Source organism: Panthera tigris, chromosome F3 (genome assembly GCF_018350195.1).
Source record: "Panthera tigris isolate Pti1 chromosome F3, P.tigris_Pti1_mat1.1, whole genome shotgun sequence".
Classification (NCBI taxonomy): Eukaryota; Metazoa; Chordata; class Mammalia; order Carnivora; family Felidae; genus Panthera; species Panthera tigris.
In genome coordinates, this window is record NC_056678.1 from 8,441,025 (window position 1) to 8,457,134 (window position 16,110).

The 16,110-nt window shown below is 36.6% G+C and overlaps 1 protein-coding gene across 3 annotated transcripts in view; it reads right to left on the reverse strand.

The window, feature by feature from the left end:
• Positions 1 to 16,110, reverse strand: part of WDR64 (WD repeat domain 64) — a 142,606-nt gene that overhangs the window by 90,110 nt on the left and 36,386 nt on the right. For all 3 annotated transcript variants that reach the window (XM_042976752.1, XM_042976753.1, XM_042976754.1), the window contains one exon: positions 102 to 181. In XM_042976752.1, the coding sequence (XP_042832686.1) occupies positions 102 to 181 (80 nt within the window). The remainder of the gene's footprint in view (positions 1 to 101; positions 182 to 16,110) is intronic.

The window sequence follows — 16,110 nt, forward strand, 5'->3', positions numbered from 1 at the left end:
AGGAGTAAAATTCTGTAGGCTTATGAAGACCACCATATTAATCAAGGAGAGCGCTGTTTGCCAAGTAGAAAATCTCTGTATGATATGAACTATCCCCTTACCTCCAGTGACAATCACGTTTGCCTTTGTACAGTAACAAAAAGTGTTTGCTCCTCTTGGCATGGAGAACTCTCTGACAGGCCTGGGAAACACAAATGAGATGTAAAGCTTCTACATTTTTCTTTATAAAGCGAATTCTAACTTATACATAGGTTATGTTCAGTAGACTCATTTCTAAGCTGGTTGTAAATCAGGAAGTATGGTAAGTAATGATGACATCTTCACTGACCCACAGAATCCATTCATTCCATAATGTGATTTACCACAGCACTTTGTATTCTTTCTGCTTAGCGGGAAATCAAGTCTTCCACCCTGGGAACTATGCTTGTGCTCATGGAAGGACTGTCAGACACCGACCTTTCTCAATCCAGAAAGGCTATTGGGCAGCTGACTGAGTCCATTTGGTACACACAACACCAGGAATGCCTTTGGACACATCCTCCTCTACCACCACCCACATGCCACCTTCTGTCAAGTCCTCTAAAATATACTGAAATATTACCACTGCTTCCTGTTTCCACTACAGTGTCCGGGTTAAAGCCTCCATTCCCTCTGACCAGACCTTCTACAATAAACTGCTAACTTCTTAGCCTCCACCATGTCCATTCTCCTGTCCACATTCCCACCTCAAGTTCTGCTGTCATGTTACAGCCAGGGTGACCCCTAAAACCTGAATCGGAGCACACCACTTCTGTCCAGGGATTTCCTGAAGTTCTAAGAGGATCCAAGCTCCTTCACCTGGCCCACTTGGTCCACATGGCCTTGGGTGGCCCCTGTCACCTTTCCAGGCTTGTTCCATGCCTTCTCCTTTCCCTTCATGCTGTGATCCAGCCATGTTACTCTAGCCACCCTCCCTCTGGCCACACTAAGCTCCTTCACTCCCTCCATAAGACATTCTGCACAGGCCAAAGATGTGCTTGCTTGAGATCCCGGCCTTTCTCCACCCATCCTTCTGTGAGCATCAGTTCAAAAGCTACTTTATCAGAAAAGCCTTGCCTCAACTCCACCCTCTTGCCCCCACCAACTAAGCAGTATTTTTTGTGTTATTGTCTCACCTGGTGACATATTATTTTCCCTGTAGCATATAGTATCTATCATATAATTTTAGTATATAGGTTTTGAGTGCTAATTTAGTATCTTTGAGTAGTATTGTGCTGTTCTTAAAAGAGCCCAGGCTTCAGTGAAAATGTGTGGGCTTAAATCCTGGCTTCATCACTGTGCCTTCTGACTTATTGTTTTTTTTTGTTTTTGTTTTTGTTTTTGTTTTTGTTTTTGTTTTTAGAGAGAGAGAGACAGTGAGCATGAGTGGAGGAGAAGGGTAGAGGGAGAGAGAAAGAATCCCAAGCAGGCTCCATGCTCAGTGTGGAGGCGGAGATGGTGCTCAATCCCACAAACCATGAGATCATGACCTGAGCCAAAATCAAGAGTTGGACGTTCAACCAACTGAGCCACCCAGGTGTTCTATGCCTCCTTGTTCATTAGATGGGATAATAATAATAATAATACTGACCTCTGATACTAGCAATAGTTGAAAGCTGTTACTTCATCTGACCAGATGGGGTGAAGGAAGAGACGTGTTTATGTGAAGAGGGACACCTGGAAGGAGCCCTGGATCAGGAATTAATGAGTCACTGAAGCAGGGAGGGAGGGGAAAGACAGCAGCTGGCCTTCATCTCCTCTTGCCTTGGATGTGTGTGTTATTTCCTTCCCTTTTTTCTTAAGCACAAATGGCAGCATATATCATTATGTTCCTTGCTTTTTCACTTCATATTATATCTTGAAGATATTTCCAAATCCATACATAAAATACTCCCCCTTTCTTTTCCCCAAAGTTCATGAAAAGAAGCCTCAATGTAGTAACAGAAATCTAAAGTCAGAATTTAGAATTTTGAAAATGTTTAAATGTCCCAGATAAGAAATAGAAAGTTTTGGCGGGTGACTCATTCAAGTTTTGCCAATGACACACTTGGTAACTGTAGTTGGTTGACTGAGCTAAGCTTGATGGGGTTACAAACCAGGAAAGACATCACTCTCTTCTACCCTTATCTCCAAACACGGTCTCTTATGGTGTCACTTTGTACCAACAACACAGCCTCTTGGGCTACCTTGTGTTAGCACAGCTTCTAAGATATCTACTGTGTCTCACGGGACATTCACACTGGCTCACCACACAGAAAGGTGTCACCCTTCTCCATTGTCCTGGGTCCCTCTGGCAAGAGAAGAGTGTGTCCATTAGGCATGGAAAGCACATCACCTCAAGCTCACAGTACTTTCAGCGTCCTACAAAAATGTTCTAGTTGTTCTTAATCAGAAGGTTAAGAACAGGGCCAAGGTGCCTCAGTGAACCCTTATCTGTAAACACCCCCCAAAGCAAGATGGCACCAGCCTCAGTCTCATGTACAAGGTAGGCCCACATGGTCCATTCCATAGAAAAGAAAATGTAGCCACCATGGCACTTTGAGCATAGAAGACTCCCAATAAATATTTGTTTGAATATCCTTAAGATATGAACACCAGATAGACAACACCCCTTTCTGGAATCACAGAGAATAGAAATGTATTGATTCTGGGAAGTTCTCTCTGAAGTTTTCCCTGCTACTCTTGAGACAATGGCACTTCTGAAAGAGAAACATTTTCTAACAATTTCTTTAAAAAGTAAAAATAAAAACCAACTCTACTCTCAAAAGGCCCTGACTGAATGATAGTGTCCTTCGCCTCAGCTTCCCTGTTATTGTTACACAAATCCAAGCCTGGGAGGGAAGAGGTCAGTCATGGAAGTTAAAGGGGTGACTCTTAGTGCATGTGTGTCACATGACTGGTGCTGTTTACTGGATGGAAGATGGTGTCCAGACACAAAGGGACTCCAGGGAGATCCTGTGATCGATGAAGAAGGGCCATTGAGCAAGTAGGGTGTCTTCCTATCTTTTCTTCCCTTGGAGGTAAGGATAGTTAGTGGAAGTGAAGGCAGGATGCAAGGAAGAAAGTATTTTTATTTTCTCCTTGAGAATGTGAAGTAGGAAATTTCAGAGTGACTCACATCAAGGTATTTTTTTAAGTGGCCCACACTCTGCATTGTTACCTGCCACTGATCCATATTGTGCCCATTCCCAAGGGACAAGTAAGGATGCAATAGAAAACTAAATCAGGAGTTGGTAAACCTTTTCTTTAAGGAGCCAAATAATAAATATTTTAGACTTTGTCATATAGTCTCTGTTGTCACAACTACTCAACTCTGCTACTGTGGCATGAAAACAGCCATAAATAATACATAAATGAGTAAGCATGGCTGTATTCCCATACTACTTCATGAGCAAAGAAATTTGAATTTCACATAACTTTCATGGGTCATGAAATGGGTCATCCCTTTGACTTGTTCAACAATTTGGAAATGTAAAAATAATTTTTGGTTTGCAGATGTAACAAAAACAGATGGCCTACTGGATTTGGTCCTTGTGGTTTTCTGACCCCTACTCTCAATGCCGGAGCACAAGGCCCAAACCATGACAGCTCTATAGTAGTTTCACCTGTTGTTACTATTCACACTCATTTTTTTGCTGCTTTTCAGCATCTTTACAAAGGGAACAAAAAAAGAACTTACATTTATTGAGTACTAACCATGTACTCACTTTACATGAGTTAACTTAGTCATTTTCCTAAGACTATAAGGTAGGTATATTCATTCCCATCTAATGATGGGGAAACAGATTAAGAAGAGGTAATGTTACTGTGTTCACGGTGTTCAGTGCTCAGAAAGCTAGTGGTACTAGGATGGAAACCAGTTCTGTCTGGGTCCACATCGACCCTATTATGAGGCAGTATACACTTCCCAGTATAAAAACCTGCGTCTGAGTTGGGTAACTGAGAAAAAGTAACGCTGAATAGTTAGTTGTTCATCTCTGGGAAGTTGTCAAGCTATCGAAGAGTTAAAGGTTCAACTTATGTCTTGCAACAGGCCCATATGCTTTACATGGTATAATTAATTGCAGATGTTCATTTTCTTGCTGGTACAAAACTCCATTTGTGAAATTACCATACAAAATTATAACCAAAATGGTAATCACGTTTGAAATGGAAATTTTTTTGAGAGGAGTTTTTTCCTGCCTTCTTGGGAGTTGTGCTAGCTCCCATTTTAACAGCTGGCCAATTACGTATTAGGATAATTGCAGTTTCATCGGGCTCAACTTAAGACTCATTATAGGAAATTGCAGAAATAGGAATATGTTGAATCTAGGGATGAAATGGACCTGACTCTCCTTTCTATTGAGATGACTCTCCAGTGGCACCGACAGTTCAGGAAAACATTATTATACTGTATCACTTGAGAAATCTCTTTAGCTTCTAGATTTAGGAGAGTGGCCCAAGGAAATAGTTGAAAAACTCAGCCATAATCTTACTGAATGGATCGATGATCGCCGTTTGCTGAGGTTGGCTGAGTATTTTTATCTCAGTTTCCTGACTCCCTCAGGCTGAATGTATCATCAACCACATTCCAGAAGTTATGGTAAATACTAGGAAGCTCAGAATTGGGCTCAAAGACAAACTCCTGACTCTTGCAAAATAGATGATTTCAGAGCAAAGACCAGAAGTATTGGCTAGTTTGAAAATAAAATCTTCTAGCAATCTGTTTATGACTACTAAGTACCAAATCTATGGAACACTGTGGAGACTAGGAATTTAAGTTCCCTATAATACCATTACATAAATTAGAAATACATACAAATATAGATTTTGAAGAAAATGTATAAACAAAAAGATACATTGAACCCAATAGAATGGTGTTGTGTGTGTGCGTGTGTATGTGTGTGTGTGTGTGTGTGTGTATGTCTGTGCATGCATGCATGGGAAAATGGATTGGAATCCAGGATAAAAAGGAATACAATAAGTGAAGGAGAATGTAAACAACTTAGTCCTCTTGAGGTTACTCCACTGGGGGAGAAAAGAAATTAGATTGGCTTAGAATCATGCTAGTTGAAGGGCATATTTTCCCTCACAAAAAGAAGGTATACAATCTAAATGAGATCAGGAAGATTACCATCTTGTTTAAAATCTAACACAAGAATCACCACTTGATAGATAGATCCTAAGCTTTGGAAAAAGGGAATATGTGCCCCATCATAACTTGTTCCCCAAGGAAAAATATTAGTGCTTTTCTTTCCCTCCCAGTATTGTCATTATTATGGATTTTGACAGTGCATGGAAATCAACATGTTCTTTAAAAATCAATTCTTTGTGAAAGAGCATGAACATCTATAAGCAAATAATAAACCTTTAAATTATTACAGTATTTTACAGTTTCAAGGGACCTTCACTCATCTCAGCTCATTTGAGCAGTGCAAAAGTCCTGGGAGGTAACAAAGTTACCATTTTCCCCATTCATTAATGAAGCTATTGAGGTTCAGATAAGTAACATGCCCAAGACCACTTGGCCAAGAAATAAGTGGCAGAAGTGACATTAGAAGTCATTTGCTTCCTCATAAACTTATTCCTTTACTAACATTCTCTCTTAATAAATAGCTTAGCCACGCAAATGGGCCTCCCAGACAGAAACCCAGCAGCCTGCTACTGCCCTAAGGTTTCCTCTGGATCTTGGATGATTTGCTCTTCACCTCATTCAGTTCTTTGCTCAAATGTTAGCTCCTCAGAGCAGTGTCTCCTGACTATCCTATCAAAAATACTATCTGCAGTCACTCTATAACCTTACTTCATTTCCTAAATTTCTATTATTTATAGGATTGTCTTTCCCACTTGGATATGTGCTCCAGGAGAGGAGAGAGTTGATCTTTTTTGTATACCATTATATCAATTCTTGGAACAGTTTTTGGTCTATAATAGTCGTTCAATAAATATTGTTACAAATGAAAAAAATGAAATTTAGATTTCTCTCTTTATTTCTTTTATCCAGTAGGTCACCAATTCTTATCAATTTTACATGAATCTCTTCTCTCTCCATTTTTATTTCCACTGGTTAAGTTCAAGCTCTCATCAGCTCCTTTCTGAATTATTACCCTATATTCCCAGTTCTCTCCTTTCCAACTTGCCTTTCCCCAATCCATTCTCCATCGTGTTGCTAAGGTGGTCTGTCAAAAATACTTCTTTGACCATTCTGCTTGCCAAAGCATTCAATAGCTTCCTATAGCTCTCAGGTTAATATTCCAACTCTTCAGCATAATATACTGGCTTTTTCATTTTTTCCCTGTCCCTCCTCATCTTTCCCAACACTTCTCCCTCTCTGTGCTCCAATAATATTGATCCACTTACAGTTTCTAGAACTTGCCATTTTCTTTTTCACTTCCACACCTTTGTAAATGTCATTTCTTTAATGGGGCTATTTATCCACTCTCAATGCAATAGCTTTGCCTGGGTAATTGTTATCAGGTCTTCAAAACTCAGCATGCATGAGCCCTTCTTCAGGAAGACTTCCCCAATTTTTCTCCCTTCAAAATCCTATGTAGGATGCTCTAAGAACTCTTTTCTGCTCCCATACACCTCTCTAATATCTATATCATGACACTTATCAGCCTCTGTGGGAATCTATTTGTTTTCTCTCTCATCAGATACAAGATCAAGGAAATAGTCTTATTCATCTTTAAATTACCAGCACAGAGTACAATGCCTCAAATATAGCAACTCATCAGTAAGTATTTACTGAACAAATGAAGATTCAGACTCTGGAGCTTCTTCTGGTTTCATCAAATTGCTCAAATTATAGGACAATTGGTTAGACAATGTTAGATATAGTAATAGCTCTAGACAAACTTAGTGTCTTGGGAAGGCACACCCTTAATCATAATTAAAAGATAAATAAAAAGACTGAGGCACAAAAAGGATACCTAAATCAGTTGGGAAAGGAGGTTCTGGGAGAAGGTCAGGAAAATTTCCTAGAGTTGGTATCAACTGATCCTTGAAGGATTATGGGATCAACTGTACCTCAATAAAATTGGAAAAAAGTTAAAAACAAAAAACTTTCCTCTTTTCCATGAAACAAACAAACAAAAGGATTATGGAGGTTGAGGGAATAGAAGTAAGAGGAAGAGAGGGGAGAGTATTTAAGGCACCAAACAGGTATAAAATCCCAGCATGTACATGCTCCTACCCTGAGAGCAGCCCCGAACTCAGAGTTACAGGAGCTTAAGTACAAGGCAGTGAAAGGCAGTGAAGGGGATGAGGTAGAGAGGCTGGAAGAGACTAGACCATGGAGATGCTATGGCAGGGGATGGAAAACGTGAAAGTTATCGAGATGGCTGGATATCATCTTTATCAGAATACTCTGGAAGATTAAGGGACAATAGTCTTGGCAGGGATAAAACTGAGGCAAGACGCTAGTTGAAGATAGCCTAGGGATATAGAGATACAGAAGATAAGACAGATTCAATGAGTGTTTATAAGAGAACATAGAAGGATATGTTGATTGGTGGTTTGTGGGCACAGAGGAAGGAATCATATGGGGTTGTCAGATTTCTGCCTATGATGAGTTGATGGATCATAGTAATTGGATGGACCAAGAAAAATATTTTAAAAATCCTGTAAAATATATAGCTTAAGAGGTGAAGGATTTAAGTTCAGTCGTGAACATGAGTTTGAGGGGCTATGAAATATCCAAGTGGAGATGGTGAGCAGGTATACGAAGTACAAAGTTCAACATAGTTTGGGTTTCATAGCATATAGATGTTCGTATGTTAGAGAATAGGAACATCACCCAAGAAGTTCCTAGAAAGTGATAATTAAAGTTAGCTAAGGACAGAACTCTAGAGAACACCCCATTTAAGAGCAAATACAAAAAGAGGAGTCATAGGAAAAAGAATAATAAGATACCAGGAGAAAACTCTGGCTTCCCAAAAGCTAAGAGGATAGAGTTTCAGGGTGAGTGAGATCAGTAATGCCAAATGCCCTGAGGCTATCTGGTATGTTAAGTTTCCTTTGGTTTGACAATGTAGACATCATTGGCCAACTTGAGAGTCCCTTCTACAGAGTAGAAGGGGAGACGCTGCATGAGAGAAGGTTATGGAGGGAACAAATAATGTGGAGGTAGTGGAAATGGTGAGTGTGGAGTACTTTTTCCAGGGAAAGTGTAGTATGAAAGCTCAAAGGAGGTTATAGGTCAAGAAAAGCATCACTTACATCAGAAGAGACTTAAGTATTGTAGGTGGAAATGAGAGACTAGGAGAAACAGATTAGCAAGCTAAAAAAAAAAAAAAAAAGCAAGGCCACCAATGGAGGCTTTTCTATTTCAACAAAAAAGAAAGATCAAGGATAGGTGTGGATATAGAAAATTCCAAATGATGTGGGATGTTGGGAATTACTCCAAAGACCTTAGGGTTTTGTGGTCATGAAGGGCCAACATCAATGGAGGTGGGGATAGTCTGAGGTAAACAGAGAGGGTGAAATAAGGACTCTATGGAGCAGTAGGGTTGGGATTCTGATTGGTGCTTGACAGATGGGGTGCATGGTAGATGAGGTGCAGGGCAGAGAATGCTGGTGATACATGAGCTCAGATGACTTACCTGGGGTCCAGGTTAGGAGGGAGACAAGAAAGTCAAGGAGAGAACTGACAAAATTTGGAGATGAAGGATTAGAGGCTTCAGTGAGGTCATTGAGAAGGCGCAGAGAGAGTCACATCTTTTAAGAGCCAACAGTGTAAGACAGAGAGGCCAGAGAGAGGGATACCGGGGATTCTGAAGACAAAACTTCTAGGTGCTTGTCAATATTATTCAGCCTAATCTTTTGATTTCCATTTTGTTTTAATTTCTTTTAAGAGAGATAGAGAGCACACCTCTACACTCAACATGGAACCAATCCAGGACTCGATCCCATGACCCTGGGATCATGACCTGAGTCAGAATCAGGAGTTGGCCCCTGATCAACAGACTGAGCCACCCAGGTGCCCTGGGTTTCTACTTTGTAATGTGAGATTGACAATACCCAACTAAACACATCAATGTAAAGATATTCTTTAAGAAGAAATAAGCCACCTAATTCATCCAAAAATGGACTTGGCATGCTTATTGTTAGCTGCTATGACCTTTCTTGTTTAATAGAATCTCTGCTAAATTTATTTTCATCATCCCCTATATAAGGGTTGTTCTTATCTCCAATAGGCTTCCTAGAGGGCTATCATTTATCACTCTCTTTTCTAAGCTCCTATTATGCCCATAATCATAAACCATTCAACTGAAATTAACATGCTTTGCTTTGCAATGTGAAATATCCTATGCAGTTGTGTGCTGGTAAATGTTTAATATTCAGCAGGGGCCAGGGAAGTGGAGGTGGGGGAGGGCATTTGTTTATAACATTTGCTGTTTTTCATTGTATAAATATTCCTATGGTGGTCAATTTCAAATGAGTAATGTGACATCTCTGAACTTGGAGTCTGGAAAAGATACACAGTTATACACCATTATATAGTATTCTCATGTTCTTAAGGACATAAAATCCTTGAGGATATACATAATAGTAAAATGTAGTAAAATAAAAAGTGATGAGCTTGGAGTATTTATTGCTTTTGGTTTTAATATACTGGAATTCTGAGCTTATATAAATTTTAAATGATGGCAGTGTTTAAGAAATTTGCCAAATTCCTGAAATCTTAGCAATCAGCTCTCATAAACTGATATGAGCTGACTCCAGCATGGCACTGATTCTATGTATTTCTTGTCATCTTACCTAGATTTTAAGCATTTAAAGGCAGGGATCACGACTTAAACATATTTGTATTGTCCACAGTGCTTACCACATAGTGACTTAGTAAATATTTGTTGAATTACTGATACACTTCTGGATTCAAGGCTGAACTACATGGCCTGTATAGCTTTCTGGTCGCCATATTGATGGTTAGAATTACCCTGGTGAATGTACTGGAAATATTTGTGTGGGTAAAATCATGTGTGTAGATTTGTGTATCTTGGAAATGAAAATCATTTCTCTGGATGTTGAAGTAGAATATACATGTACTATAAGGATACAGGGCATATTATATTTCATGTGCTTTCACAAATGCTTCTTTATGGTTATAAATGTATCATGAATTGCCAACACAATACAAAATCAATTAGAAATTAAGTTGCATCTATTCTTAATTAAATGTTTCAGAAATGCACTCCCTTAAAACGTCAGAGTCTAATCACTAGTAGTTAATTATGTTACAGAAACTAAGTGAAAATTAATTATGCCATAGAAATGATATTTATGGAATCAGATCTGGTGTTAAGAAATGAAACTATTTTTAATGTTCTGTGAAAAGTTTTTAATTCATTTCTCAGTGCAATATATTATACATCAAGATAAATATTTTTTATCTTTTTCTGGATGATGGGAAAATATGTTTCTTTCATGAAGATTACAACTTTCAAGAAAATGGAGGGTAGTCAGTCATTTCAGAGATGTGATATTCTCTTCTTCCATAACATTTCTAATTTTGTTAGTCTGTTTCTTAAATTAAAATTCTAGCCCTGTATGTGTAGAGGCTATCTTTTTCTCTCACTTTTTGTGAATTTCGTTAAAAAACTCAATAGGAAGGACCTGGAAGTTACCATTTGTGTTTTGTTAGGGAAACACTATTCATTATTTTTTCTAGTATGTATTTTAGTTTAACCCTAATGTAAAAGGGGGAAAGCCCAAGTCCTATAGGTAAGACTCAATCTCTTGTTCTTTACATAGAAGAGCTGAAATTCATAAAAAATGATTACAATGAGTTTTAAAGAAGGGAATTAAATTATCAAGAAGAGATTTTTATTGTTTTAAGTTTTGACCCTTAGTCTTTTGTTTTGTTTTTATCTTTTCAGGTTTTTTTTTTTTTGATCTGATATGTATATACATTGTGAAAGGATTCCTCCCCATCCAGTTAACTAACATAACCATCACTTTGAGTATTTTTCTTTGTTTTCTTTCTTTCCTTCCTTCTCTCATCTCTTCTCTTCCCTTCTCTCCCTTCCCTTCCCTTCTATTCCCTTCCATTCTCTTTTCTTCTCCTCTTCCTTCCTCTTTCTTTTCTCCCTTCCTTCTTTCCTTCTTTCCTTCTTTCCCTTCCTTCCTTCCTTCCTTTTTTTTTCTTTCTAGAACATTTAAGTCCTACTTTCAGCAAATTTCAGTTATACAATATAGTGTTATTAATGATAGTCGCCAATACATCCTCAGATCTTATTCATTTGTAACTGCAAGTTTATACATTTTTCTAACTTTTCCCTATTTCCCCCAACCCAGCCCCTGGCAACCACTTTTCTACTCTTTGTTTTTGTGAGTTTGACTTTTGGGGGGGATCCCACATGTAAGTGATACCATCCAGTATTTGTCTTCCTCTTTCTGGCTTATTTCACTTAGTATAACTCTCCAGGTTCATCCAAATTATCACAAATGGCAAGGTTTCATTCTTTTTATGGCTGAATAATATTCTATTGTATTTATGTACCAATTTTCATATCCATTTATCCATCGATGGACCGTTACTTTGTTTCCATATTTTGGTTACTGTAAATAATGCTATAAGAAACATAGTGGTGCATATTATCTTTTTGAATTAGCGTTTTGTATTCTTTGGATAAATACCCAGAAGTGGAATTACTGCATCGTATGGTAGTTCTATTTTTAATTTTTAATTAATTAAAATTAATTTTAATTAATTAATAAATTAATTTTTAATTTAAATTTTAATTTAATTTTTAATTTATAATTAATTAACTAAATTAATCTAAATTAATTTTAATTTTGATTAATTAAATTAAATTAAATTAATTCTAGTTTAATTTGAGGAACTTCTGTATTGTTTTTCATAGTGACCGCACCAAGTTACATTCCTACCAATAATGCACCAAGGTTCCCTTTTCCCTACATCTTCACGAACATTTGGTGTTTCTTATAATTTTGACTTTAGCCATCCCAACAGGTGTGAGGTGATATCTCATTGTGGTTTTGATATGCATTTCTCTGATGACTAGTAATGTGGAGCACCTCTTCATGTACCTGTTGGTCATCTGTATGTCTCCTTTGAAAAAAAATTTCTATTCAGATCTTCTGCCTATTTTTAAATTGGATTGTTTTTTGCTCTTGAGTTGTATGAGTTCTTTATATATAAAACATATATAAATATATAATATGTAAATAAAGTATATAAATAAATTAAATTAAATATTTTTATATAAGTATAAATATTTACAATATTTAGATATTAGCCCCTTATCAGTTATATGATTTGCAAATATTTTCTTCCACTCAGTAGGTGGTTTTTCATTTTTCTTAGGGCTTCCCTGCTGCGCAGAAGCTTTTTAGGTTGATATAGTCTCACTTGTTTACTTTTGCCTTTGTTGCTTTTGCTTTTGGTGTCAGATTTAAAACATCACAGCCAAGATTAATGTCTTACATTACTTACATTACATTTACTCTATGAGTTTTATGGCTTCAGTTCTCACATTCAGGCCTTTAATCCATTTTGAGTTCATTTTTGTGTATGGTGTGAGATGGGGGTCCAATTTTATTCTTTTGCATGTGGCTGTCCAGTTTTCCCAATACCATTTATTGAAGAGACGGTCTTTCCCATAGCGCATTCTTGGCTTCTTTGCCACAATTAATTGATCATATTTGTGTGGGATTATTTCTGGGCTTTCTATTCTGTTCCACTGATCTGTGTGTCTGTTTTTAGACCTATGCTATACTGTTTTAATTATTATAGCTTTGCAATACAATTTGAAATCAGGGAGCATAATGCCTCCAGCTTTGTTACTCTTTCTCAAGATTGATTCACCTACTTGGGGCCTTTTGGGGTGCCACACAAATATTGGAATGCTTGCTTTATTTCTGTGGGGAAAAAATGCCACTGGAATTTTGATATGGATTACGTTGAACCTGCAGATTGCTATGGGTAGTATGGGTATTGTGATGATATTAATTCTAACAATCCATGAGCATGGAATATCTTTCCATTTATCTGTATCTTCTTTAATTTCTTTCATTAATGTCTTACAGCGTTCAATCTTTCATCTCCTCGGTTAAATTTATTCATAGGTATTGCATTGTTTTTGATTCAATTGTAAATGGGATTATTTTCTTATTACTCTTTCCAATAGTTAATTATTATTTTATAAAAACACATCTGATTTTTGTATATTGATTTTGTATCCCATAGTTTACTGAATTAATTTATTAGTTCTAACAGCTCTTTGGTGGAGTCTTTAGGACTTTCTATATATAATATCATGTCATCTGGAAATAGTGACAGTTTTACTTTCTTTCCAATTTGAATGCCTAAAAGGCATTTCTTTTTCTTGTTTCTTGCTCTGGCTAGGATTTCAAATACTATGTTGAAGATGCAAAAGTGGGCATCTTTGTTCCTGATCTTAGAGGAAAAACTTTGAGCTTTTACTGAGTATGGTATTAGCTGTGGATTTGCCATATTCATTGTGGCTTCAATCTGCATTTTTCTAATGACATATAATGTGGAACATCTTTTCATGTGCTTATTTCCATCTGTATACCTCCTTTGGTGAAGTATCTGTCTAGATCTTTTGCCCATTTTTAAAATTTGTTTGTTTTCTTATTCTTGAGTTTTAAGAGTTCTTGGTCTAAGAGTCCTCTATCAGATATGCCTTTTGCAAATATTTTCTCCCAGTCTATGGTTTGTCTTTTTGTTCTCTTGGCAGTGTCTTTTGAAGAGCATAAGTTTTTAATTTTAATGAAGCCCAGCTTATCATTCATTCCTTTCATGGATTATGCCTTTGGTGTTGAATCTACAAAGTCACAGCCAAAACTAAGATTATTTAGATTTTCATCTAGGAGTTTTATAGGTTTGGGTTTTATATTTACATCTTTGGTCCATTTTGAGATGTGTGTGTGTGTGTGTGTGTGTGTGTGAGAGAGAGAGAGAGAGAGAGAGAGAGAGAGAGAGAGAAATACAAGGTCTGTGTCTTGATTTAGAGTTTTTACATGAATAGATTTTTTTCAAATGCTTTTTTGTATCTATTGATGTGATAATTGATTTTTCTTCTTAGCCTGTTGATATGATGGATATATTAAATAATTTTCAAATGTTGAATCAGCCTTGCATACCTGGTCATGGTGTATATTTCTTTTTATATCTTATTAAGTTCAATTTGCTAATATTTTGTCAAGGATTTTTGCATCTATACTCCTGGGAGACACTGGTCTGTAGTTTTCTTTGTAATGCCTGTGTCTGGTTTTGGTATTAGGGTACAACTGGCCTCACTGAACAAGTCTGAAAGTATTTCTCTGCTTCTATTATCTGGAGGAGATTGTAGAGAATTGGTATAATTTCTTCCTTAAATGTACAGTAGAATTCACCATTAAACCTACATGGGCCTGATGCTTTTTCTTTTAGAATGTTTTATTATTAATTCATTTTCATTAACAAATTATAGGCCTATTCAGATTATTTACCTTCTGGTGTGAATTTTGACCAATTATATCTTTCAAGGAATTGGTCCATTTTTATCTAGATTATCAAATTTGTGGGCAGAGAGTTGGTCATAATATTCCTTTATTTTTTTAATGTCTATAGGATCTGTAGTCATGTTATTTTCTTTACTTCTGATAGTAGCAATTTGTGTCTTCTCTTTTCTTAGTTATCCTGGCTAGAGGCTTATCAATTTTATTGATCTTTTCAAAAAACCAGGTTTTGGTTTTATTGACTTTCTCTATTGATTTCCTGTTTTTTAATTTCATTGATTTCAGTTGTAATTTTTATTTTTTTTCTCTGCTTACTTTGGACAGTTTCTATTTTTGTCTAGTTTCCTAAGGGAAACTTAGAGTATTAGTTTTAGATCTTTCTTTTCTAATATATGTATCTAATGCTATAAATTTTCCTGTCAGTGCTGTTATAGATACCTTGATCATATATATTTGTATATATCTCAATACATTGTTGCCATTGTTGTGAACAAACTGTTATCTGTTAGATAAATTAAGAGTAAAAATAAATGTTTTTATTCTTACCTTCACTTATTCCTTCTGTAATGATCTTCCTTTCTTTATGTAGGTCTTGATTTCTTACATACATTATTTTTCTCATCTCTGAAGAACTTCTTTTTACATTTCTTGCAAGTCAGGTCCATTGGCAACAAATTCACTCAATTTTTGTTTGTCTGAAAATGTTTTTATTTATCTTTCACTTTGAAAGGATACTTTTGCAGAAAAAATAATTCTGCGTTGGTATATTTTCGTTTCAACTCTTCAGATATTTTACTGCACTTTCATCTTGCCTGCATGGTTTTTTTGAGGAGAAGTTGGATGTAAGTCTTACCTTTCCTCCTCTAAAAATGAGGTGCTTTTTTCCATCTGATTTCTTTCACAATTTTTTATCTTTGATTTTCTAGCATTTGAATATGATATGCCTCAGTGTTTTTGTTGTTGTTGTTGCTATTTTGGCATTTATCATGCTTGGTGTTCTCTGAGCTTATTATATATGTGGTTTGGTATCTGACATTAATTTGGGGAAATTCTCAGTCATTCCTTCAAATATTTCTTCTTTTCATTTTTCTCTTCATTTCCCTAGAATTCCCATATGCATATGCTACAACTCTCGTAGTTGTTCCACAGTTCTTGGATATTCTATTCCTTTTTTTTTTTTCAGACCTCTTATCCTTGTTTTACCATTTGTTAATTTTTAAAAACGTTTTCATTCAGTTTTGAGAGAGAGAGAGAGAGAGAGTGAGGGAGGGGCAGACAGAGAGGGAGACAGAGAATCTGAAGCAGGCTCCAGGCTCTGAGTTGTCAGCACAGAGCCCAACGCAGGGCTTGAACTTGTGAGCTGCAAGATCATGACCTGAGCTGAAGTCAGACACTTAACCGACTAAGCCATCCAGATGTCCCTTGTTTTATCATTTTTGAAGTGTCTATTGACATATTCTCAAGTTCAGAGATTCTTTCCTCAAGTAGTCAGTCTACTGTTCCAGTCAAAGGCATTCTTTATTTCTATTACAGTGTTTTTGATTTCTAGCATTTCTTTTTTATTTTTTAAAAAAATTTTAATGTTTATTTTTGAGAGAGAAAGAGACATAGTGAGAGCGGGGG